This window comes from Diceros bicornis, chromosome 23 (assembly GCF_020826845.1).
Source record: "Diceros bicornis minor isolate mBicDic1 chromosome 23, mDicBic1.mat.cur, whole genome shotgun sequence".
Taxonomy (NCBI): Eukaryota; Metazoa; Chordata; class Mammalia; order Perissodactyla; family Rhinocerotidae; genus Diceros; species Diceros bicornis.
Window position 1 is genome coordinate 1,823,405 of NC_080762.1, and position 26,593 is coordinate 1,849,997.

General features: G+C 43.5%; 1 protein-coding gene across 4 annotated transcripts in view; it reads left to right on the forward strand.

Moving 5' to 3' along the window:
• The first annotated feature begins 6,871 nt into the window (after nt 1–6,871).
• Nucleotides 6,872–26,593, forward strand: part of MAP3K5 (mitogen-activated protein kinase kinase kinase 5) — a 186,922-nt gene continuing 167,200 nt past the window's right edge. For 2 of the 4 annotated variants that reach the window (XM_058566201.1, XM_058566202.1), the window contains exon 1: nt 6,872–7,525. In XM_058566201.1, coding sequence (XP_058422184.1) covers nt 7,114–7,525 — 412 coding nt within the window. In that variant the 5' untranslated portion in view covers nt 6,872–7,113. The remainder of the gene's footprint in view (nt 7,526–26,593) is intronic. The other 2 variants (XM_058566199.1, XM_058566200.1) reach the window with 1 other exon arrangement.

The following is a 26,593-nucleotide window of genomic DNA, read 5'->3' on the forward strand; positions in this document are numbered from 1 at the left end:
CTCACAGAGTTTCATTTTTCATAATTATATGTCCTATCCATTTGGAAGTTTCCTTGGTGTGTGGTCTGGGGAATGAATCCAATGTTATCCTTTCCATATGGCTGTGCAGTTACTCCAACACTGCTTTTTAACAGTCCTTCTTTTCCAATCTTCTAAAAGGCTGTTTTTATCTTATACTAAATTTTCATACGTCATTGGATCTATTTCTGGATTTTCTATTCTGTCTCGTTGACTTGTCTATTAGTGAACCAGCACTATTACTTTTAGAGGATTTATGTCTTTAACAACTGTAGTCTTATATAAAATAGGCGTGACATCTATTAGGGACAAAGTCACAGCTGCTGTTCCTGTGCAATGACCTCAGCTGTAGCTGCTGGCCTCTGACAGCTCTTGGTTTCTGCCCATTTTCTGAATCTGGACCCTAGCCTTGCATCGATGCCAGGAGCCACAATATCTTGGCAAAAAATTCATATTTTGGTTTTGGTAGTCAGTGTTGGTTTCTGTTGCTTACACAAAAACGTTTACTGTAGCCCTTGCTATATACTTTTCATGATTTGTTTATCTAAATTACAGGGATGCCTTTAATAGTACGAATTATAGTCAAAGTGAGGGAAGAAGAAGGTGACACTTTGACAGTCCAGGAGATGAGTATGTGGGCAGAGCATGGGGCAGTGTGGGGCAGCTCAGGGCAGCGTGGGGCAATATTAAACAGATGAGGTCTTGGTCGTCCTTTCACCAAATAGGAAGAGAACTGTTTCTCTGTATTAAAAGTGCTGCAACCTATGAGGGCAGAAAGTGAAATTAAAATATTGGCATCTATACTTTTAGAGGAAGCATGTCAAAGATTCCCTGAGAATCATGCCCGCTCAAGGAGACTTGAGATGCCATGAGATCTCTGTACTTCCCGGTCCAGGCTTGGAACAGGAGGCAGAAGCCTCCTGACTTCCTCTGGGTTAGCTACAGGCCCAAACTTCTATCCCGAGCCAGAGTTTTCTTTCTAAAACAGAGGTGGGATATTACTCCCCTGCTTAAAATCCTCGAATGTCTCCTGTTCTTATAGCATGAAGTTAAACTTTCTTTCATGAAGGTGCTTCAACATCTGGCCTCAGCCTCAGTTTGCAAACTTGTTTCTTAACAACCCCCGTATAAAATGCGCACTTTAGTCGTAGCAGCAGTGGTAGACCTAGCTTCACAGTGGTAGTAAGAGGAGCTGTGGAGGGAAGTAGTGGTGGGGGGAGAACTATGAAACCATCACTCCTCCTCCTCTTTATACGTATTAGCTTGAGCTACTTGTGGTTTTTCTAGAACTCAACAGACCATCTCATGTTTGTACTTTTTTGCAGGGCTAGAATTCCTCCCTCTCACCTGGACGGGTGTAGCTCTGACTCACTTTCTGCCTACATCCTATTGCAGCTCAGTCTCTTTACCTGTCTGTCTCTCCAGGTAGGAGTGAGCTCAGTTGGGATCACACTTTATTAATTGTTCAATATAGTGCTAAGTGAATGAATACGAATCCCTCAGTTAGCAGTATGGCAAACAGCTTTCTTTCTTTTCTTTTTTTTTTTTGTGAGGAAGATCAGCCCTGAGCTAACATCCACGCTAATCCTCCTCTTTTTGCTGAGGAAGACTGGCTCTGAGCTAACATCTATTGCCAATCCTCCTCGTTTTTTTTTCCCCCAAAGCCCCAGTAGATAATTGTATGTCATAGTTGCACATCCCTCTAGTTGCTGTATGTGGGATACGGCCTCAGCATGGCTGGAGAAGCCGTGCGTCGGTGCGTACCTGGGATCCAAACCCGGGCTGCCAGTAGCGGAGTGCGCACACTTAACCACTAAGCCACGGGGCAGGCCCAAACAGCTTTCTTTCTATGTCTAGTAGGATTTTCTGCAATGATGGAAATGTTCTGTACCTGCATTGTCCAATAAAGTAGCCACTAGCCACATATGGCTATTGAGTACTTGAAATGTGGCTACTGTGACTGAGTATTCAAATTACATCAAATTGATGTAATTTTAATTAATCTAAATTTAAATAGTCATATGTTTTCTTTTCTTACTTTTTACTTAACTTCCACCATTTCCTGGACCCCCTTGTCATTTATACTTAGGCTTAAATATTTGCTAGATTAAGGTGATTCAAAATAAAAATGTATGTGGTAAGTTTGCAGTGAAAAACCCAAGTAAAAATATTTTTTGTCTAAATGTTTTAACAGATTGGATTCCATCCTAACTTTTACAGAAGTCATTCAGTATAACAGTATACTTAATTCAATGAAATCACTTATTTCTGATATTTTAAGTCTGTTATAAGTAATGCATTATTTTAAAATGGTTTATAATAGAATTCAAAGTGAGCTTTTGTGCTAAAAAATTTGGGGATGTCATTCTCCACTTACATGGCTTCTGCAAGAGGAATATTAGGACAGATTTCTATACTCACATGAGGGGGATCATTTTACTCAACTTTAGAATTTATGACAATCTCTTTAAGTGTTGAAGATCCCAGTACTCGTGTAGCTGAACTCCAGGACTCTGTCCATTTTTGAGCATTTATTGAATCACTTAAAGATGGAAAGAATCCCAAGAATAAGATCTCTAGATGATAAAACTGCTTTATCAAATCCTATAGGCATATTGAAGGAATCTTGTTCTTAAACTTATTTAAATTCCATCTCTGGGGTTGGGGAAGGGAGTCTCTATTTGTGTGAAACTCTTCTTGTGAATCTGATCTGCGTCCATGGCTAAGAACCACCCTACAGGAGTTTGCTGAGGTGGGTGGACAGGGAATTTGAAGCTACTAGATATACAAAGGAACCAGGTTCATCTTCCAGGAGCACAGATTTTTCTCAGAGGATTAAGAAATCCAAAACATGATTTTGTATTAAAACAAATTAGCATAAATTATGAAACAAATGGCAAACTTCAAGATAAAACAGAGACATGAAACAAACACCAACAACATTCACCTTGTTGACTTGGGCCTCAGGTTATTCCCCAAGACTTCACTCTCCCTGGCTCCACTGGAAGAGTTTGGAAACATAGCTACCATATACAGCTTCCAGAATAAGAAGTAAGAATGGTCTTTTGACATGATATTTTAATTCCAAATTTGGCAAATAGAGTCTGTCTCAACTTCTCATCACCCTTCTTTTAAACTTTATGCAGCTGTTAGATGAACTGGTGGCATGTCCTCACACCAGAACCAAAACAATATTCTCTGACTCGATGATCTTATCCCTTCATGCTGATAAGGAGCAGCGGATATAGCACAGGCTCTGGATTGGAACCCTGGTCTTGTTACTAACTCCTTGTCTCACGTCGGGTAACCTTTTCCTCTGGGCTCTTCATTTAGAAAGATGGAAGACTTGAGATGTGCACATAAAGCAGTTAGCATGGCAATGGGCACTTACTATTATTTTTTTAACTAGAAATGGCCCTAAGACACATTTGACCATGTTATTACTAGAAAATGAACATAGCATCAGTTACAGTGGTCGTAACTTATTTGTGCAAGAAAATGAGCCACTTGTAGTTTCCCACAGTCTAGAGATTCCACTCATTGCATCTCCAGAGTGTTTTAACCTGTTTTTGGGTCCTCCATATTTCCTGGAATTAGTTGCTGAATCTCAGACTTGGATTCTAGGGCCTTGATGAGATTCCTGCCCCCTGTCTTTGGTGTGACTGCCTCATAATTGTGGTATGTTTTCCCATCAGGAAGCACAGGACACCTGCTTATCTCTTTCTTAATGATGTTAGTGACTGTTGATGATCCATACCTGGATCCAAACTCATTAAAAGTTGCAAAATGGTGAAATTCTAACTACCTCAGACTTTTTATATGTATTAGCTGAAATATTTCTATAAAGAGAAAGTTCCTTCATCTACTATTTGGTTACCCAGTGGTATTTTCATTCTTCACACATTTCAATTCAGTATATACACATTGAATGTATATATCAATACCCATCAATACACATTAGAACTTCAAAGGATTTTCAAATTAATCTAATTGAACACTTTATTTTATGGATGCAGAAACAGGCCCAAAGAGGCTAAATTAGTTTTCTGATTTCTAAAAGCTCACTGGTAGTTATCAGAATCCCAACAGGAAACAGGATCCTTTGAGGTGGGTTTATTTACAAAAAGACTAATTGCAAAGGTGTGGAGGGCGTACAGGGAAGCCTCAAGGGCTTCTGCAGGAACTTGGGGCTAGCGGCTTCAGAGCTGTCATCATTTCTAGGTGCCAAACAACAAGGTGAGGGACAGTTATGAGATCTTGTAAGAAAGTGAGTCCTGCGGGATCTGCCACCTTAGAAGACCAATGACTTTCTGTTGAGGAACAAGCAGCCTGAGGTGACTCAGAGTCACAGTCTCCTTCCTGCTTCAGATCCTCTGCCTGGACTCCCCACTGACCAAACCTAGTTGGTAAACAGAAAGCCAGGGAGCCATTGATTTAATTCATAGAGATTAGGCTCCTGAGGCTGAGACTGGGGTTGGGAATGGAGAGTGGGTCTGGAGGGGAAATTCGGGCACAGATGGCAACGGAGGATTTGGAGTCATATTCTTGTTCCTCTTCCACCATTCTACCATGCATTCAAAGGTTTGCCGACATCCACAGATCTTGTATTTGTAGAAAGAACTGACGGCCCAGGATGATGTTAGCTTCCTCTGGAGTGAATTTTGATTCTCGAATGCCTGGAATTACCTTAATCCAATTTCAGGCTTTGAGACTTTTTCCTGACGTCTGCAGGCAGGGTTGCTGTCCATGTAAGGGTCATTTTACTGCTAGCTCACTCCTACTTCTAGGCTAGCTCATCCTTACTTTTGTCCTTTCCAGGTGTTGTCAGAAATGCAGTCCAGCCTCTCAGATGTCTAATGAGAGCCACAAAAATTGCCAGGCCAGGAGCAGCCCCAACCAAGGCACACCGTCTGGATCCCTGGCCTCTCTTCCGGAAACTGGCCGGGTAGATCGTCCTTATCTCATTAGTTCTTTGATGCCTTTATTTTAAATTTTGTCCAGCATTCTTAGTCTTCTTCAGTGAGAGGGTTGATGAGAATTACCTAATCTGTCATAATCAGAAGCAGAAGTCTCTCCCTTTTATTTCTCCAGCTCTTTTGTTACGAAAATTCTTTGTCCTACCTGCAGGTGTTCTCAAGGTGTCCCAAGGTCCATCTCTAAGTGGACGTGGGAGGGACTCTGAGTGAGAATATAGTCCTGACCAGTAGACTTCAGTTCTGCTGCCATGCCTTTTTAATGTGGGAGCGCCTTAGGAGCAAGAGAAGCAGTCTTTCAGCATTGCATTGGGGTTTGGGTGCCAGTAATCGATAAAATCTTTAAAGTTATTAAATCAATTCAAAGTAAAACAAAGCAAATAAAGTAAAATGAACATAAAGATTGTGTATGGAAAGTGGCTCTGAAAAGACCTGGAAGGGAAGCAAAGGTGAAATGGTCTACAGAGTTACGGTTTTTTAGAAAATAGCTTTATGTATAATCTTAGATCTTATTTGTGTAGTAAAATGCTATTTGAGAATTTAGGCATTTAAGTCTTCTAGACATAGTCCTAATGAATTTCCAGTGTTTATTGTTTTGGGTTAGTATGGGGTGGAGGGTTATCTACTCCCACAGGAGTTGGAGATCTGACAAGTTGTCGGGAATATTAGAAGGTGTGTATCTATAGTAGCCCATCAACATTGTTCAGTGTGATCACTGATCCACTACACATCTACTTTCCTAATGACACCCAGTCCAAAGGCAGCTGTGGATCACGGAGATTCCAGCTGACACGTAGAGGAGCAAGTTACTTACTGTAAATTTACCTCTATCCTTTTACAAGCCTTGAGAAAAAGCTGTCACTTTGCTTTGTGGAGGATACAGTTGTGCAGCTGCGAGGGGTTTTCCACATTACCATTTCCTTCCTTCTTTTAACTCTTCACTACTCAACTGTTTTATCCTCCGTTTCCCCCAAGCTTGAATGTAATTTGCATTCTTCTTCTACCGTTTTCACAGAACTCATTAATCTTGCTTCCTGAGGATGGGAAGTCCAGACCTGGTACTTTATTATATTGCATCTTTCACTGGTTTTCCGAAAGTTATAGCATTCTGGGGAAGTTCTCTGAGAACTTACACATCTGTTTTTGCCCCGCATATAAGTAGATACTTTTTGATCTCTCTTAAGCCATCCAGGCATTTTATTTTTCTTGTGGTGCAATTTAAAAGATAGAATAATTCACTTAATCTCCCTCCTTCCTCTGGCAGATAATGATTTGCCAAGTCCCAGTCTTCCATCTCGGGAAAGCATGTGGCGGTGGAGGGGAGTTTTTAGAACCTAAAGGAGCATGCTAACTCGGTCGGCAGCTGGAGCTAACCGATTCCTCCTTGGTGACAGCACCGCTGTTGGAGACTTCAAAATGGAAAGTACCAGGGGCAGACCTGATCCGCTTCGCCTGCCCTGCCGGGCGCCCCTGTCCCCCCTCAGCCACCCTCCCGCTCCGGCCCCGGCCCGGGCCCGGCGGGCATCCCCCCGGCGCGTCCTCCCGCGCCCCGCGGAGCCGAGCGCACCACCGCGCGTCGCGGGCAGACTTTGGCGCGCTCCGTCGTGCGTGCGCCCGGGCGTTCGCGCTCCACCGCTGAGGTGGCAGCGGCGCGCGTCGGGCCGGCCCGCGCTCCCCGCAGCGCCCCCCACGGGCGGGCCGGCGCGCGGAGCCCGACGAGGGGGCGGTCGGAAGCGGGGCCGGCGCGAGCGGCCGCGGGAGCCGAGCGGGCGAGGCGGCCGGGCGGCGGGAGAGCGCGGCCGGAGGAGGAGGAGGAGGAGGAGGAGGAAGTGGCGCGGGGCGGCGGGGCGGGCCGTCGGGCGGCAGGTAGCTCCCCCGAGGGCGCACGGGCAGGGCCGCCCGCGCTCCCACCGCACCCTCACCCGCGGCGGCGGCGGCCACGGAGGCGCCGAGGAGGGGCGAGCGGCCGCCGGGCGGCGGCGTCCCCGCGGCGGAGAGGGCGCCCGAGAGGCGGCGGCGGCGCGGCGCGGAGGGCGGGACGCGCGATGGCAGCCGCGTAGCCCGGCGCGCGCGGAGCAGCCCCGAGCTGTGGCCGGCCCGGCGGCGCGGCGGCGCGGGGGCCATGAGCGGCGAGGCGGCCGAGGGCCTCACCTTCTCCGTGCCGCCCCTCGCGCCCCCGGGCCTCTGCGCGCTGGCCGAGGGCGGCCGGCGGGGGGCGGCGGCCGAGGGCCAGGACAGCCCGCTCGCGCCGCCGCCGCCGCCGGGCAGCTTCTGGAACGTGGAGGGCGCCGCGCCGGGCCCCGCGTGCGCGAGCGGCGCCCCCCGGAGCCGGGGCAGCGCGGGCGGCGGCCGGCGGACCACGGTGGCCTATGTGATCAACGAGGCGAGCCTGGGGCCGCTGGCGGCGGCGGAGAGCGAGGCCCTGCAGAGCCTGCGGGAGGCGTGCGAGGCGGCGGGCGCCGCCCTGGAGACCCTGCACTTCGGGAAGCTGGACTTCGGGGAGACGGCGGTGCTGGACCGCTTCTACAACGCAGGTGCGTGTGCGCCCCGGGTCGGGGCCGAGCCCCCGGCCGCCGCGGGGGAGACGCTTCTCCGGGCAGCCGGCGTGCTTCCTCCTTCTCACTCTTGCCCCGCTCCCGGCGCTGCCCGCTGCTCCCGGCCCCGCTCCTGGGGAGGGGGGTGCCGGTGCACGGGCCCCGGGGGAGAGGGAGGGGGTGCCGGTGCACGGGCCTCGGGTGCCCTGCGGGACCCGCGACCGCCGCGCGGGGCTCCCCCACAGAACTCTTGTCCTCGGCGCGCGCACATGCCCCGGTCTGTCCTCCGTCCAGTGTGGTGCCTTCCCTTCCTTCAGGGTGGCCCGTGTTTCCTTCTGGACGCGCCTGTGACCGCTTTAGGTCACGTTCTCGTTCTCTCGGGGTAGTTTTGGAAGAACAGACACCGTGACTGATGCCGCGGAGCCGGCTGCACGCGGAGTGTGTCTGTGAATCTGCAGGTCCTGTCATGATCTTCCCAGCTCACTTTACCTTGAGCTCAGTGGCTTGAACTTCCCATCTCTTACCAATTCGAAGTTTCAAGTCGTCACTTCCAAAAGTCACTTACACTAAGGCTGTGTGGTAACTCTATTAAGACTTCGGTGAAAGAACCAGGTCTGTTTTTTATTACCCCATATCCCTTGTTGGGCTGAAAAGTGTTTAATTTAACATTGTTGAAAACGCGAATGTGCTATTGGCCATTAAAGTGATTGCTAGCATAATGTATGAAAAAAGTGTATCTTTTCATCCTATGACAGATTTCAGGGTGTTACTGCAATTCTAGTGACTGAAGCAGTTAGCTCTCTGTTAGCAAATGTAAGGAATAATGATGTGTTATTGAAACTAACCCTTAGCACTCTGTGCAACCAATATTGAGAATATGTGCATATTTATTAAGTGTGGGGGGGAAAATTTGATTTAATGGTGGCTTCAAACAATAAGGTTCTTGCACTTGTGATCACGTAAAAGGTTTTATATTCCAGTCCGGTTTCAGTTCTGATTCTCCTCAGTCTCTCCAGAATACCTGAAGTAGGCTTATGTCAGTTTTGGAATTCAGCCAAAGCTGAATATTTTAAGAACAAGAACTTCTTCATGCTAAGGAAGCCAGACTAAATAAACTAGGACTTTCTGGTTCTGCTGTTTTTTTACAGACTTGGTCTTCATAACTGAACAGGAGTAGAATATATTATGGCTTGGTTCTTTGCGTAGCTTGCTATAAAAATTGCATAAGCATAACTTTTCTAAAAATTACAGCACTCTTTATTTTTGGATTATAACTTGGAAGAAGCTTCAAAGAACTGAAAGATACGTGAGGAAAACACCCAGCTGAGTACTGGGCCTATTTTTATTGCACTGATAGATTGGGTATTTTTTATAGGGTTCTATAGAAAAATCTTAAACGCTGAGCTACTTTGAAAGAAAGTTTCCTAACAAGGCTCACTTAGGGTTTATTCTCCAAGTACTATCTCTGGGAAAGGGAGAGAAAAAGATTAGAAGGGACCAGACATTTGAACTGTATCTCATTTAATTCTCCAAATGAGCCTGTAATGGAAATACTTACTCTCCTTCTAAGGTGAGAAAACCAAGGGATCCACAACCGGCCCTGGGACTCAGAGGTCATAACTAGTCAATACAGGATTCCGCTTCAGGAGCTGACCCTAAAAGGTCATGCTCTGCCCTTGCTGCCTCCCTTCAGCTGGGCTGATTTACTCTCAGAATCAAGGGAAAGTCTCTATCTTGGATCATGTGACGCAGAGCTGGCAGGGACCTTGTGAGCCATGTAGGTGCAGTGTGGAATCGAGGGGAGGACACGCTCCGGGAAGGCCTGTGTTTCTGGGCCAGCTCTGTCCCATCCCATTGCTTTGCTCAGCCGCTCAGGCTCCAGTTGAACCCTGCCTGCGTGAGTGACATGAGCTTGGAGCCCTCTCCTTCTGCGTGAAGATGTGATGAATGAAGATGATATGTTTTGTCCGAACCCCTTATTTTTCTAAACTGACGTCCTCCCAGCTTGAAGGTAGTAGAACTTGTCTTCCTAAAACAGTGCTTGCTCCTACTCCACCGGGGTTGTGCAAATTTTCCTGTGAAGGGCCAGATGGTAAATATTTTAGACTCTTCGTGAGGTCTCTCCACAACTACTCAGTTCGGCCATTGTTACTGGGGAGCAGCCATTAACTGTACCTAAACAGATGATTGTGGCTGTATTCCAATAAAACTTTATTTTTTTTAATTTTTATTTATTTATTTATTTTTGTGAGGAAGATTGGCTCTGAGGTAACATCTGTTGCCAATCTTCCTCTTTTTGCTTGAGGAAGATTGTCGCTGAGCTAACATCTGTGCCAGTCTTCCTCTATTTGGTATGTGGGATGCCACCACAGCATGACTTGATGAGCGGTGAGTAGATCCGCGCCCAAGATCCGAACCAGCGAACCCTGGGCCGCCGAAGTGGAGTGCAGAACTTAACTACTACACCACTGGGCTGGCCCCAGAACTTTATTAATGGACACTGAAGTTTGAATTTCATATAATTCACAAGATATTATTATTTTTATTTTTTTCCCAATCATTTAAAAATGTAGAAGCTGTTCTTAGCTTGCAAGCCATACAAAAACAGGCGTGGCAGGATTTTGGCCCCTGGGCCATGCTGACCTTTGCTCTGCATCCACTGCCCCCACTTGTAAGTTGAATCAGGATGATGTGGTGGGACGAACACTGTCCCGCAGGTTCAGTTGGAGTTTCCATCCTGGCTCTGCTCTGAACCACGTAATTGTGAGCAAGGCCCTTTGCCTCCTGCAGAGGCCTGTAAAACTGACCAGGGGTGGAAGTGGAGGGGAAATTGAAGTAAACTTCTTATATTCCCAGATTTACTCCTGTAAGTCTGCAAAGGTAAGGCAGCCTGGCACGCTGGGACAGAGCTTTGGAACAAGTTTCAAGATCTGGATTCTGGTCCTGGTTCTCTAATATGGAACAAGTCATTTAAAATCTCAGAAAATAGTGGAGGGGTGGAATAATTGGTGTCTCAGATTCCCTCCAGCTCTCAAATTCTGTACTTTAAAATTGCAACATTATTAATACAGAAGGAATCATTTCAGTCCATAGGGATGGATGAACTGCTTGTGTATATCATGTTCCGGCCCCAGACGTTGAGAGTTGATGGGGAGGGCTGGCTGTAGCGAGGCCTTTGTGAGGGTCCGCACAGAGCGCCCTGGGCTCCCAGGAAAAAGCCTCTAGAATCAACATCGGGAGGTGGGTTCAGAGGTGACCCCTACACTGAGACAGAGGGATAACAAGGACCCCAACATTGAAAAGGGAGTGTTGATGTTGGAATAGCTCCACTTAATGGAATGGATAAGAACTCAAAGCTGGTTACATTTTTATAGGCTTCCCTGTCTACGTGTCCTGGAGTCTTTTTAAAGAATAGATTGCAGCCAAAGGTTTTCACTTATTTTCCCTGTTTATTGTGTAACTGTAATCTAGTTTCTTCCCTGACTACACTTGTCATTTTTTTTTCATTCCCGTTCTGAGGGGAAACTACTATTGTCACAGCTTTTATGAAGATTCTTTATATTTACATATACAAAAGCATCATTCCCTCCCCAGGCCCCTGCATGGTAGGCAGTCAGTTTCCATAAAAGCCAAGAGATGTCAGGGATACAGAGCTACTCCTTTCAGGTAGACAGACCCAAGGTAGAAGCGTCTCATAAACATTTTTTTAGTGAACACCAGTTCTGTGAAGTATAGCAGGAAGAGGCTTGATTATTCCCCCATTTTGCTCATGGGAAAACTGAAAGTAAAGAGGTTATATTCATTCTTTCGGGTTAAATGATTTAAGGTTGCTTCTTGGAACCAGGAACACACGTCTCCTTAGAAACAGTGTTATAAATGGTGGTTGGATTCTGGGAATAGCCTGTGAGAAGCTTGTTAACTCAGTGTACGCGAAGTGTGAAACCCATTCTTTAAACATTCAGGAAAATTAAGTTCCTGAAACCTGACACCGAGACTTTGAATGCACCTTTCCTCGTGTTAGACTCAGCAACTTTTGCTTTCATCTAGCTTCTGGTAGCATCTAGACCAGACGTAGGAGTTTCACTTTGGATTGAAGGTGAGGAGAGGAGGAGGTGCTGTGGTGAGGTCGGGAGGAAGGAGGGATGCTGGGCAGGGAGAGGAAGGATGCTCGAGGAGGAGGGAGCAATGCCAGCAGGGAATCTAGTAACACTTTCTCCCCTTTCAACTTTCTTCCCCTCCCGACCTTCTGCTTATGGCCTTGACTTCCTGCTGATGTGAGACCCAGGGACACTGCTCTCCTCAAGGCCACCTCACTGGCTCTCGGTGGTCACGGGATGGTGGGCACGGGATGAGAACAGCCGCCCACTTCCCCTTTCCCTGCTGCAAGGCACTGTGTCCATCTGCCTGGGTGTTCCCTTAGCCAGGCTCGCTGCAGATTGCAAGCTCTTACCAGCCTTGGCCCTGTAGCAATAGTGGGTAACAGGAAGGAAGCATACACTGGCTGAAATCTTGAGAACTTAGCTTTTATATTTTCATCTCTGTTACGTTCCCGCTTTACTTGGGCTTGTGATGAAAGTCAGCCATTTAGGCCATGTCCCTGGAGAGGCGCTGGAACTTCCTGGGCTTTGGTTCCACTTGCTTCGGCACGGCTCCTTAGGACTCCAGTCTTATTGACGACAGACCAAAACAAGCATCACCCTTGTCTCCTGTCTGTCCCCGGCTGAGAAGTTCTGAAAGTCTTCCAGCCCACTTCTGCATTTTCTGCTTTTAAATCCAGTGAGCTTTCCTGTGTGCCATCTCAGATACTTAGAGGGAGAGGGTGAAGTCAGCATTTTCTGAACAGTGGTTCCCATGAACTAGTTTAAAAAAATTTGAAGACCAACGTGTTTGTCAACATTTTATTTTTCCGAGTAAGGATAGTAGAAAGAGAGAGAGAATTCGACAACTGGCCGTCTGCTGCCGTGATTTCTCAAAAAGGAAAAGATATTTTTATGTTAGATTAGGGAAGGCATAACCTTAGAATAAGGAATAGCTCTTTGCATACAGTTACTGTGTGGAAGAACTCATTGTTGAGGATTCTTTTTCTCATTTCAGCATGGATGAGTGAAAGCTTTATCCTGCTGGTCAGCGGAGCCGTGTTGAGGACCTCTGGTCATACCACTCACAGCCCTTCCCTTCTTCCAGTCACTTCTTCACACGAGAAACAGACCTCAGCAAAATAGCAAACGTGGACAAACTCATCAGGAGAAAGTCTAGTTAGGAGAGATTTAAAGAAATACTCCTGTGGTGCTCTGTGCATGGTTTTCTTTGGGCTTTTGACTTTTTGCTGGCACACCATTGGAGCACCTGTGCCCACCCCCTGTGAACCCGGAGCACTGTGCTTCCTTTTGCTTTCTTTTTTTTGGTGAGGAAGATTGGCCCTGAGCTAGCATCTGTGCCAGTCTTCCTCTATTTTGTATGTGGGACACCACCACAGCATGGCTTGATGAGTGGTGTAGGTCCATGCCTGGGATCCAAACCCTCGAACCCCAGGCCGTTATGAACTGAACCACTACACCACCAGGCTGACCCCTCCTCTTGATTTCTTGGAGGCAAAATTGTAATTTCCCAGAAAGAGCTTTACTAGGAGATTGACAAAAAGCAAAACTAAAAAGAAAACTTCAAAGCACAAGAATGAATTTGTTTTTAGAGCACCCGTTTCTTACCCCAAATAGTCAACTGCAGATTGTCACGACTGGCCCTGCTTCCCAGGGTCCTGGGATCCTGATTTCTCTGCTCAATTTGGTCGCCTTTGGTCTGCTTGACATTCGTCAGTTGGTAGTTTAAGTTGGCTCCACCTCCAGTAAAGCCTAATTATAAGTGCACAGCGTGGCCTCGTCTCACCAGTGGCCTTGGCTGGTGCCAGCTTTCTGGGAGTTCTCTGCTCCAGGTCAGTTCCCCTCTGGTAGCTGCAGGGACTGTCCCCTGCTTCCTGTTTTGGAGGCCAGTTCCTGTTTCTGGTTTGCAGGAGAAAATTGGTTCACAGCTTCTTTGTGGAGCAATGGGAGATTGACAGGCACAAAAGCCCACTGAATGCACAGGTCTCCACCGACAGGTTCCAGCTGTTTCTGCTTTCCAACTGGTTGCCCCAAGTGGTCCCTTCAGACACCACCCCACTCTGCCTGGGGCAAGGTGAGAGTTGAGGATGTGGTAAAGCCGTGGGGGTGGGCAGGGGTGCAGGAACGCACAGCCCTGTGGGTATCAGGAGGAACCCAGGACCCTGTAGCCTTGAGAAAGGTATATCTTGGAAACAGCCTGGCTGTCCCATCATTTGGATATAGATAAGTGGGGAAACTGGCTATATTTAAGAAAGATACCCTTATTTTCAGGGAGCAAAATTAAATTTGCAAATTTTATTAGTAGCATTAAAGAAAAAAAAAGGAAAGCAAAGCAAAATTATAAATTATTTGAAAATTCACTGGTGATTCTAACACATTGGCTTCTTTAGTTGTGTTAATATACTGGCTTTTCTCTCTGGCTGGAGATGTTGATGCTGATCAAAATGTGTACCAGATTACTGGAGAAGGAGAAGGGGTATGAGACAAAACTGGTTTTTGAAGTCTCATCTAATTATTCCAAAAATTTTAAAAGTGAGTACTTACCTCTTATGTGAGTTTTATTTTGTAGATTTTTTCCAAAGCAAAACATAAAAACTAACATACATAACCTGGTCTACGTTGTGGTAATTTTCTTAGGGGAGACAGAAGGGAGGAGAGAAAATGTAAATATTAGCAGCATCTCCTACTGAAAATCGTAGCAGAGCAGGTCTGTGTAGCTGAAATGCCACAGAAATTGCACAAGGTAACAACAAACACTGCATTCCAGGGGACCTTTTCTGTTTCAATAGGTAATCCACAATGAGGAAAGCAATTGCCTTTGGTATATGATTCATACAGGAAGGAAGTTATATTCCTTGTATAGCAAGTCTCTGCTTATGGTTGTGACCAGTGATATCAGTGTTTTCCAACCCTTCAGTCTCTTCTAAGAACTCGTAAGAAACAGAAACCTGGGGAGAACCGCCCTAGTGACTGTCAGGCCATCTGTCCGCTGACTCCAAACCATTCAAACCAAGTATTTGCCTATGCCAGAGAATTCGTCCTCCTTGAAAAGTCTTGGTTACCCCTATTTCTTATTTAAAAATCATCCAAGGAGAATAAGTACACCCAGCCTATTCCATGTCACATGCCTCTTAATCGCACACTCAAGTTTTCTGATATGGTGAATGTGACAAATGTCAGCTTAGAGCTTAAGCAGCCAGGACCAGGCGGGCGAGTCCTGCTGTCCAGAGGCTGTGGCTTTTACCTCCAGCAAGGTGTTTTCCAATTCATAGTTTGGTCCTGTGCGGGCACAGGTGATTTTATGTGGCTACATCAGAGTGATGATATAAATGAATGTTGTTCTGTGGAGTGTAGTACTCTTTTGATCATCTTATTAGCACCATAAAATAAATAGATGTGGCCATGTCATCGTCTATATTTGATAGTTGAGGAAACTCCTCCTTGGAGAGGGTATGTGACCTGGCTAGAATAGATCAAGTGGTGGAGTAGGAGTCGAACTCGGGTCTTCTAACTTCCAAGTAATCCAGGTGTGTTTTCCCCCTGTGGTGAAAAACATTTCAAAGCACATATGCTGTTTAAGAGGGTCAGTTTTAACATCTTGGTCCATGCTGGTAGCCTTATTATGAGGGAGAGTCACGGTGGTGTCACTTAACTTCTGGTCCCCTCTTGCAAACAAATTTTAGTGACTTCTTGTTAACAGTCTTGTAAAATAATCCATCAGAAAGCTGACTTTGACATTTTTCTTTCGGTACCAAAGAGGAAGCCTGCAGCCAAGGCCGAGGCTGGTTGCCAGTTGCATGGCCCGTAGCTGTGAATTGGGCTTTCTCTGGGCAAGTCTGAGGCTCTTTTCTGGGCAGGGTGGTCAGAGGCACTGCCAAGGTGGTGGTAGACCAAGCCTTTCTCCAGAGTGAGCCAGAGAGCTGGGTTGACAGCACAGCTGGGAGCATCCCTTTTCTCGGTTCCCTGAGAAATTCTGCCTCCTGCGTCCAGTTTGCTTTCCATTGATGTTCTAGCGTATTCTCAGTCATTCAGTTCCGTAGACATTTGTTAATTACTGATGATAAGACAAAAGTCAGGAGAAACTGCCTGTGCTCCTCATCCTTCCCCACCCGGCTCATTTTTTCTTAAAAACGTTTTTTAAGTTATGACACATTTCAGTCATAAAGAAAGTACATAAAATAGAAGACACTCATGCGTTCACTGCCTAAATGTAATAGCTCTTAACCATTTTGACATTTGTTTCACTTCTCTTTCTCTCTCTCTTTTGGAGAAATAAATCACTCTGGACAGCACCAAAAGCCCCTTGCTACCGCATCAGTCTCCCTTCCTGGGATAGTGCTTCCTTCACCGGAAGTGCTGAATTATAATTTTCAAAAATCTAAAATCATGGTTCTCTGCAAATATAAACATATGTCAAATATTTAGTTAACTCATTATTTAATGAGAAAACCAGTAAGATAGTAAAATGGGCTCCAAGGAGAATTTGAAGAGCAGATATTATATACACTCATGCACAATCAGTAATGCTGAAATGAATTTGCTGATTGGTGCAAAACTGATGAATGTTCTCTAAGGCCATTCTGTGAGTATAAATGTTGGAGTCATCTTTTCTACAGGGTGGAAATCAATTGCATCTCTGTAAAACAATATTCATTTGTATTGCTGTGGACAAGAATTACTTGCATTACTGTCAGTGTTGCACAACCTAATGTTTATCCCAGCGGCATTGTAAAAGGCCTTATCACTAGGACAGTCAAATGTGCGCATCCTTTTACGATCAGGTAGTTCCCTGAGGGTGCACTACCCGAAGCCCAGCCCTCCACTGAAAGGAGACCCAATACCCTCTTTTGCCCATTTCCAAGTCTTTGACGACTTTTCTGCGCAGAAGGTTGGTCCTTCTCAGCAGACTATGCCCATGTGTTCCTCAAGAGCTCACACCCCACCCGATTAAAGGGCCCATTTTCTTTTCTCGGCTCTGCCACCATCTGAAGCTGTGTTTGCCCTGAGAGGGTCCCAGGATACCTTGTTTTAGCCTGGGTTCCTAATCATGGTTGTTTTCAGGTTAGGAAACATGTACAAATTGGATATTAGTCTGTTGGTCACCTAGGTTTTGAGTGTGATAAGAGGTACAAGCCATGTGGCCAGAACCAAGTCAGAAATACAGCACTGTGATGCCTGCAGTGTCCACAAACCCAGCTTCACGCCTGTGCTGGGAAATCGTCCTCGGTACTAATGGGAACTTCAGTAGTCCAGACTGCTCCAAATAGGTTTGTGTTTTTGGAGAAAAAAAAATCCTTGTAATGTTTTAGAGGGCAACTGCTGTAAATTGCCGGCAAATTGCTGTAAAATTCCACGTGCCAAATACTTGACTTGGGTCTTGTAATTTAAGGCAAGTTGTCCCCAAATGCGCAACGTGTGTTACCATGTGCTAGTGCCTTGCCAGTCACTTCACATGCCTGATCTTATTCAGTCTTTAAAATAGCTTTATGGGGCAGGTAGCATCAGGGGACCAGTTTTATACATGGGAGGAGAACAGAGACCCTGCAAGGATTATCAGCTTTCCCAGTGTCACGTGGCTGCTAAGGGACAGAGCCAAGTTTTGAACCAGATTGTCTAATTCCAGAGTCTGTTCAGTTATAACGACACTCCTGTCTCCCAGAAGTAAATTTTCTATTTGAAAACATTTACATTTTTGTTAATACCATGATTACAGTCTTCTCATCAGCAGACATTTGTTGACTACTTAAAACATTTCTTTCTAAGGTCTGCACAAAGTTAAGTTAAAAGAGTGCAATTTCTGCCTTTTATGATCTTAACAGTCTACTTGGGAGTTCAACAATTACATCAATAATTCTTGGTAGCCTATCACGTGCAAGGTGGTGCTCTAAGTAGTGAATAAGTAAAGGTAATTTTTTTTCAGTACCTCGTAAGGTGAATGATTTCATTGAGCTGTACATTTCATTGGGAAAGTTTATTACTGCTGTGATAGATGGGGAAATGCACTGAAAATAAAATCTCACACAACTGTAAACTATGCATTAGGCTCCCCGCTCTATTTTTATGTGAAATCAGCATCATATTGAAAATTATTTAAATAAATTCCCAGATTTTATTTGAAACCTTTAAGATCTTTTATAAATATTGATAATCTCATTACATTGACTTCCAAGAGGGTGTTATAATTCTTTAATGAAGAAAAATTTTTTATACTGACTCTTAGGGCAGCAAGTGGAGTTATTGCCTGATCCTTGGAACCTCTTTTCTTATATATTGTTTTTCTAGTAGTAGAATTTGATCTGTATTTAAATTCTCGTGTATTGATCTTTTCAGTTTGTGAAAAAATCTAGGCTATTTTAGAAAATTGAAATATGCCAACAGTGTAATTTTAACTTGGTGTTCTTTAGAACTCTCGGCCATAGTAAAATTGTGTTGCCGGCTTGTTATGATGCCTGGAGTGTGTGGTCCTTGATTGACAGAAAAAGTCACCCTGAATGCCAAGTTACTGAATGAGAATAGTAAACAAACAGAATTCCATTTAGATAATGGAGTCTAAATGGCAGACATGTATTGGATACATTGTTGAGGCAGAACCATATCATATTATGGTGTACATAAAAAATGACTAAGGGGGCCCAGCCCTGTGGTGTAGCAGTTAAGTGCACGCGCTCTGCTGCTGGCGGCCCAGGTTTGGATCCTGGGCGCGCACCGATGCACTGCTTGTCAGGCCATGCTGTGGCGGGGTCCCATATAAAGTGGAGGAAGATGGGCACGGATGTTAGCCCAGGGCCAGTCTTCCTCAGCAAAAAGAGGAGGATTGGCATGGGTGTTAGCTCAGGGCTGATCTTCCTCACACACACACAAAAAAATGACTGTGGTGGAAATCTGGGCTACCTTTGAAGGTTCTAAGCAACATTTGTGAATTATATTTTACATAACATTTCTAATTATTTTTGAGTCATGTACGTACAGTTGAGGTATGTTAGCTCTACCAAAACAATTCCTAGATTTTGAGGAATTGGTCTTGGGAAACTAGTTTTGCTTGATCCAGTGAAAATTTAGACATTTAGATCTAGACAGTAGGCTTTTAGTTTTTCAAAATTAACTTCTGGTCAGTTTCCCAGATATAGTAGCCCAGTGTTTACTGTTTGTATGCTATCAGAATAAGAAAAGGTTTGTAGACAGTCTAGAGGGCAGGGAGCCTGGCTTTAAAACTTAACATATCTCTTTGGATGTGTGAATATTGTTACAGTAGTTGCAGAGCACTGTCTGGGTTTGAGTTGCTTGGCTCGACCTAGTGAAATGAGAGAACAATGTTGTAGCTTACACGTGAGTTATGACAGGAATAGTTGGCTTGACTTTTCCTGCTGAGCAACTTAGTGCTGCCAATATTTTATGTGCTTAAAGTACACTTGGCAGTTGGTAAATCTGAAATAAAATTGGAAAGGAAATGCTAACCTAGACTCTTCAGGAGTCCTAGACTCTTCTTTCCCTTATAAAATCAGTAGTGTAGAAAATTCATTTAGTCATTAAATATGAGACATGAGTGGGTTACCCCAGGACTCATTGTGCTGTGTTTATTAGAATGTCGACCTGCATTTCTGTGTTGTTTCTCAAGTCTGAAATTGAGAGTTGTCTGCATTATAAATCTTTGCACAGTGAGTTATGCTTTTGACTCAACGTTTAATTTCTAGGAGTCTTTTGTTAGTGTTTACTAGTCCATTTAGCATATATTCAAATGAGTGGCACATTTGTGTCATAGGTGTTAATTTTGATTAATTTATGTCATACCAAGGTATCCGTGACAAAAATTCATACTTATGAACATAGTATGTTTACAAAGTTAACTTTTTAAGGTTCTTTTGAATAAATTAGATGCAAAGATATAATAATTAAGGCAAATTACAGGAGCATCTAAAAGCTTCTAACGTGTGTAAATATTCATCAAGTGTTCATTAATGACAGGTTAGGGAATGGCTTGCCTGGATTTGTGGGAAGTTTAAAAGTTCAGACAGAATCCTTCTGTTGATTCTTTGTTTAAGGCAGCAGAAGGCAGAAAAAAGGCAGGCAGACAACTCCCAGCAAGAATTTCTAGGTGAGTGAGCTTAAGTCACCTTCATGGGGTTTTATGGTTACATTTATAACTGTCATTACTGATGTCTCATTTGATGCCCATTTATGAAATCTTTGAGAAGGGAAAACCTTGATATCATAAGGATGACTCTTCTACTTCTGCCAAATCTCTTCTACACTTGGAACTAAAGTTAAGGAATTGCTTTATCTCCCTGGTTTGCCTCTAACATTAAGGCACATATTTCCACCGTTTGGTGAACATTGATAAGAGATGGCAAAGTGCTGCCTCACAAGTTCCAAGCCTCGTGGAGCTCAGGACGCTGCATTTAGTCAAGTTTTATTAAAGGAGCAGGTTTCCTCTTATTAAATACATAGTGAGCATTCTTCTTGATGGGTAGTCTCTTGATTATCCAGGCTTGTGGCTTCTCATTCATTTTTAGTGTGGGATGGCCCCGGAAGTGCCAGATGCCATCCTCGGGTGGTCCCAGGGCAAATGAATTGTTCACGCAAAAGCTGCTGTCGCTGTGTTGTGACACTGCTTGGGAATTTTGAAGCAAGAGTGTACTATTTGTATAATGTCACCATGCCTTAATTTTCCCCAACCACCACCTTTAATAGGTTTGTGCTTTCCTCTGAAAGTGTCAGCAGACGTGTTGGAATAAGTTTGCAGGAGCAGGTGTATGAAGCACCCATGATTCTTCTGTTTTCATACTCCACTTTTTTGGTTTGTTCTTGTTTAATTTGTCAGGGGGGAGAGAGCCTGTTAGCTAAATAGAGTTCTGTGCCAGGGGATAAGCCACACTTAATTTGAGAAGATTTTCTCAAAGCATTAAAGGAGAAATAGGCTATGATTGGAGAATCCAGAGCCCTAATCTGCTTTCAGTTATCTGCTCTAAATGCTGGAAGCTCAATTTAAGACTTGGCCTGGGTTACAAGCTTCTGATGACTTTATATTTAGTCTGTGAGAATTTTCAAGGCTGGTGTCCCTTCAGCCATAGAAGAAGGTGTTGCCCAACTTTTGAGCCATAATATGTACCTAATCTGTGGTCACCAGGGAAACTCCTTCCTGAATCCAGCACGTTGCCTAGTTATTTATGAACTTAAGCTTAGCATTCTGTGTCATTTAAGCTAAGAATAATTGTGGAATGATTTCTCTTTCTGTTTGTATTCTCTTTAAGATCTGTGTAATTTTTTTTACTGTGTGCTTATGTTAGAAGCCCCCATCTGTTACTCCTTAAAATAATCCTTTAAAAGCTATTAAATAAATCTCGATTTGTTCTAAAATTCAGTGTTCAGTGTGCACTTGATTCTTTGCGGGATATTAAAAAAGCTGTTGCTCCATGAGTCTTGCATCATATGTGAAATGACTAAGAAACAACTGAAAAGTCAAGTCCGACGTTCCAGGGCCGTGAGAAATCTTCGTTAGGAAGGTCTGACGTAGAAGGAGCAGTTTCAGGTCTGTTAGGACCATTAAAATATCATCCCATGTCTCTCTTCCTGGTCTGTCTTGTTTGTTCTGTATCTTTGATACCTAACGGAGTCTGTGGCACATAACACGCACTTGACACATATTGGTGGACTGAACGCGTGAACATTGCACTTTCCCTCCTGGTATTTTAGTTATTGGTTTCCATGTCTGCCTTTCCTTAAGTGTGAGTTAAGCTCCTAGATGGTGAAGATCACATTTTGTGGATCTTGACATCCTCCAAGTCTTGTGTATCTGTGCCTGATCTATAGACCACGCTTACTGATGCTTATTGGATAGAATTCAGTGACATCAACCCTTCCCTTGAGGGACTGACAGTCTGGTCCAGGAGGCCAGCCTAGAAGCATATAGTAGTTTGTGCTGATTGTTGTACTGGACGCTTATGTAAAGTGCTTTGAGAACACAAATGACAGCAGATTCTTCTGGGGAAAATGGGAGTGTGGAGGAGGTTGGTTAAGGCTTTGGACAGGAGGCGACATTTGAATTTTTTTTTTATTGAGGTATAATTGATGTATAACATTATATTAGTTTCAGGTGTACAGCATAATGATCTAATATTTGTATACATTGCAAAATGATCACCAAATCAGGTTTAGAAGGATAACAAGTAAAAACACTTATTATGTGCCAGGCATTTTAAATTATGGGACTAATGAATCTCCCCATAAGGAAGAGGTAGACTACAAAGAGGGCCTAGGAGGAACCGAGAGAACCCCAGCATTTGAAGATGGACAGAGGAGGGCACCACCTGGTGAGGAAGAGAAGTGGTCAGGAGGTGCACAGCCGGCGGGGAAGGTTCAGGGGTGGGGGTGGTGAGCTGAGTGACACACAGAGGGCTTGTCAGAAGTCAGTACAGTGGAAGGTTTCACAGAAATCACTGGACTTGGAGGTTAGAAGGTCCCTGGTAGCTTCTGCCAGAGCAGTTTCAGGAAAGTAGTCTGGGGATAGTGTCTTGAGTGATCGCTGGCGAACGGCGGGAGGCGTGTCACGCAGAGTATCATATAAAGAAGTGTGTTGGTGCGAGAGTTAGGAAGAACAGGCAGTGGCTGGAAGCGCTGTGCCCTGCTCCCCAGATGAGGCACCGTGCCTGGTCCTGCAGTGTTTGTGCCTCAGAGACTGGATGAGGTCAGTAAGCCTTTGTGGCTCAGGTGTTGCTTAACATTGTTTCTGTGGGAACGTGGAATACAAATTCCCATCACTTTCTTCCAGAAACAACATTTGGAGCATGACCCTTTGTAAATGTACTTCTTTTCTTGCTAATCGGAATTGGCTGAAAATAGAATTGCTTTTCCTTATGAGAATCTGTAACTTAGAAGAATTTGAATTCACAATGATGCGCTTAAGTTGAGTGTTCTTTCCTGGGTGCACTCAGTTTGCAGAAGTGCAAGACCTGTTCAGGGAGTGTCATGTTCGCTAAGGGAATGGGTATCTCAGGCCAGGGAGGTTTTTCTTTCCTCTGTCTCCAGTGGCCAGATTTCACATGCTTTCCAAACGAAAGAATAAGAACTGAGACCAAAAATGCAGTTATTATTTTCTCAGTCACTTGAAACACTTCATTGCTTATAACACTGGCCACTTACAAGTAAAAATGATGCGTTTTTTAAAAGAGATCTTTTTGCTTAGTGCCATCTCACTTTGTAAATGTACAGTGGAAAAACATTTTTTCAAAACTCGGATCACTTTTTAGGCTTCCTTCACCTTACGTTCCAAACCACCGTGACTGGAGGGCTGCTTTGACTAGATTACTGAAATAAACCCTGGATTAACTTGAAGGTACTCGCACTACCAGAGGTGCTCATTCATTTATACTCATTGTTTGTCCATTCCAAAAGAAGCTCCTGCCCACCTCCCAAAAATCTTATCTGAATTGTTACTATTGTTATACTGGCTATCTTGGAATCAGCTCCCTTCAGCCTTATCTTTTATACCGACTGCATGCAGAGAGGAACATGACATTGACTGATGTTTGAGGTGATGCCTTTACAGAGAGAGACTTATGTGCCACACTCACCAGAGCAGGAAGGGCAAGGAACACATCTGCGTAGAGACAATTCGTATACTTGGAGATGACTTTACTAAGAACTAAGGTCTCTCTCTCTCGTTTTTGTTTTTTTTTTTTTGATAATGGGAGACCATTACAGAGCCAAATCTTTTGAAAACCTATTTTGAAAATCAGTTTTCAGGGTGAAATTTGGTTTTCTAAAGGAGTGTTTTCAAAGAGAACGTATTTTTAAATATTGGGTTGTTGAGATAGTACAGAATTTTCTTTAATGATAGTTATAATGATGGTAATAATAATAATAAAAAGTTTAGGGTAGAAACGTTTAGTTGTACAGTTTTCTGTCAGCAGTATGGGTGATCAGCTAGGTTTCGTTCCTTTCGTTCATGTGAAATGAACAAAATGCCTTTTTTGACATCATATGTCTCCCAGTGTGTCTTTCTAGTGCTGACGCCCAGGGCTGTAGGTTTGACCATCTGCTGTACACTCCACACCTGCTGGCACACAGGTACCCCCACACTCATTTCCGTACAGAAATTGGTCCTCTTCTCTCATTCCTAACGTCTCATTAAATGGCACCCAGTTTTTGAAACCAGAAACCTGCCCTAGATTTCTTTAGAATAATCATGAATTGTATATGTATTAAGAATATCAATCCTTTATTTTTCTAAATGTATTAAATTTTTTCCTTAGTTTGATGTTTATTATACATTTATGTTAATTCTTGACACATTTTTATTAGTCAAAACTATTATCATTTGTGAATTCTGCTATTGCTTTTAAGCACAGACTCTTGCTTCATGTGTAGATCAAACTTCCCTTCCTTCATTCATTCATTGGTTCCGTCATTCATTCATCTATAAACATTGGTTGGTTCTGCATCCTGTGCTAGACATTGGAGATAGAAAGCGGCTATGACCTGGGCCCATCCGCTGAATCCTCAGGCGGTGGTCTTCACTCGTCTGTGTCTTCTCTGTTTGTGTTTCTGTTTACTGTTACCCCATCCCATTTCTGTATGCTTTTTTCTTCTGTTTTCTTAAATCTATTTTTTAAGTTGAGATATAACTCACATAGCATAAAATTCACTCTTTTAACATGCAGAGTTCAGTGACTTTTAGTAGATTCACAAAGTGTGCAACTTTCACCAATGTTTAATTCCTGAACATTTTCATCATCTCAAAAACAAACCCTGTACCCACTAGCAGTCACTCCTGTATTCCCCTCCCCCTAGCCCCTGGCAACTACTATTCTGCTTTCTATTTCTGTGAATTTGCCGGTTCTAGATATTTCCTGTAAGTGGAATCACACAATATGTGGCATTTTGTGACTGGCCTCTTTCACTTAGTATCATGTTTTCAAGCCTTGTCCATGTCATAACAAGTGTCAATACTCCGTTCTTTTTTCTGGCTGATTACTGTTACATTATATGGGTGTATAACACGTGTTGTTTATCTGTTATCAGTTGATGGACATTTGGGTTGTTTCCACTTTTTGGCTATTATGAATAAAGCTACTGTGAACATTCATATACAAGTTTTGGGGTGGATGTATATTTTCAGTTCTCTTCATTATATACGTAGGAGTGGAATTGCTAGTTCATATGGTAACTAGCTTTTTGAGGAACCACTAAACCGTTTTCTAAAGTGGCTACACCATTTTCGGGCACCACCAACAATGTCTGAGGGCTCCAGTTTATCCACATCCTTCCTAGTGCTGGTTGCTGTCTGTCATTTTGATTCTAGCCATCCTAGTGGTTATGAAGTGGTACCTCACTGTGGTTTTGACTTGCTTTTCCCAAATGACTAATGATGTTGAGCATCTTTTCATGTGCTTATTGGCCGTTTATATGTCTTTTTTAGAGAACTGTCTATTCAGATCTTTTGCCCGTTTTTTAATTTGTCTTTCTATTCTTGAGTTGTAATAGTTCTTTATATATTCTGCATATAAATCTCTTTATCAGATATATGATTTGCAAATATTTTCTCCCATTTCGTGGGTTGTTTTTTCATTTTCTTGATAGTATCCTTTGAAGCAAAAGAGGTTTTAATTTTGATGAGGTCCAATTTATCTATTTTTCTTTTGTTGCATGTACTTTGGCTGTCTTATATAAGAAACCATTGCCCAATCTGAAGTCATGAAGATTTACACCTATGTTTTCTTCTAAGAGTTTTATAGTTTTTGCTCTCACATATAGGTCATTGATCCATTTTGAGTTAATTTTTATATAACGTGAGGTAGCAGTCCAACTTCATTCTTTTGCATGTGAATATCCGGTTGTCTCAGCACCATCTGTCGAAAAGACCATTCATTCTTTCACCATTGAATTTTCGTGGCACCCTTGTTGAAAATCAGTTGACTATAAATGTGTGAGTTTATTTCTCAGTTCTTTTCCATTGATCTATGTGTTTATCCTTATTCCAGTACCACTTAGTCTTGATTACTTTAGGTTTGTATTAAGTTTTGAAATCAGGAAGTGTGAGACCTCCAACTTTGTTCTTCTTGTTCATGATTGTTTTGGCTATTTTGGTTCCCTTGTATTTCCATATGAATTTTAGGCTTGTTAATTTCTGCAGAAAAGACAGTTGGATCTTCCTCCTATTTTTAACTGTCTCTGATATTCTTTCCTTTCTCATTAAAATTTTTTTATTCCTGTTTCTCTTGCATTTTTGGCTTTCAACTGGTCTCAACTTTTCACCTTTTTTCAGACTGATCTCAACTTTTGCTTCTTATTTATTGGCTATTGAACTGATCAGTGAACCATGAATTGCAGAGTTTTCAGGTTTTTGGCATTTATTGTCATTTATCACACCCAGGGGTGGGTAGATTTCCCTGCTTCCTTCCCTCCCTGCCATCCTCCCTTCTCTTCTTTCATTCTCTCCTTTCCCCTTTCCTTCCTCTTTCCCTCCCTCCCTCCCTTCTTTCCTTTCTTCCTTCCTGTGGGTTTGGCAATTATCAGAATTATGGATGTTAGTAGAGTCTGACTTCAGCAGAAATGAGAATCACTCCTTACCTTTATCTCCTTATTGCCTAAAGTTTAAATATTTAAATGTGAAAAGTCAGATTATTTCTTGAAAAGGTTATTGTGGTGATAAACTTGTGATTTGCTATCTTATACAAAATATAGAAAATCTGGTTTTTGTAAGAAAAAAACTCATTGAAAAGTTAATTTTCCTATAACATACTTATTAGTTCGTGCTCTTTCTAAAAGTCCTCTAGTCTGTAAATATTTCCAGGATGAGTATTTTAGCCCTCTGGTTTGCAGACTCAATATCTTAGTGTTAAGTGTTAAATGAAGAAATGGAATTTATTATAGATTTAAATTGCCTGATATGGTCTTATGTTGGCCCAGTTTGAAACCTTTTCTGAAATGTTACCTTAACTTGGACGATCACATTGACATGCTCTTTGCTCTATCA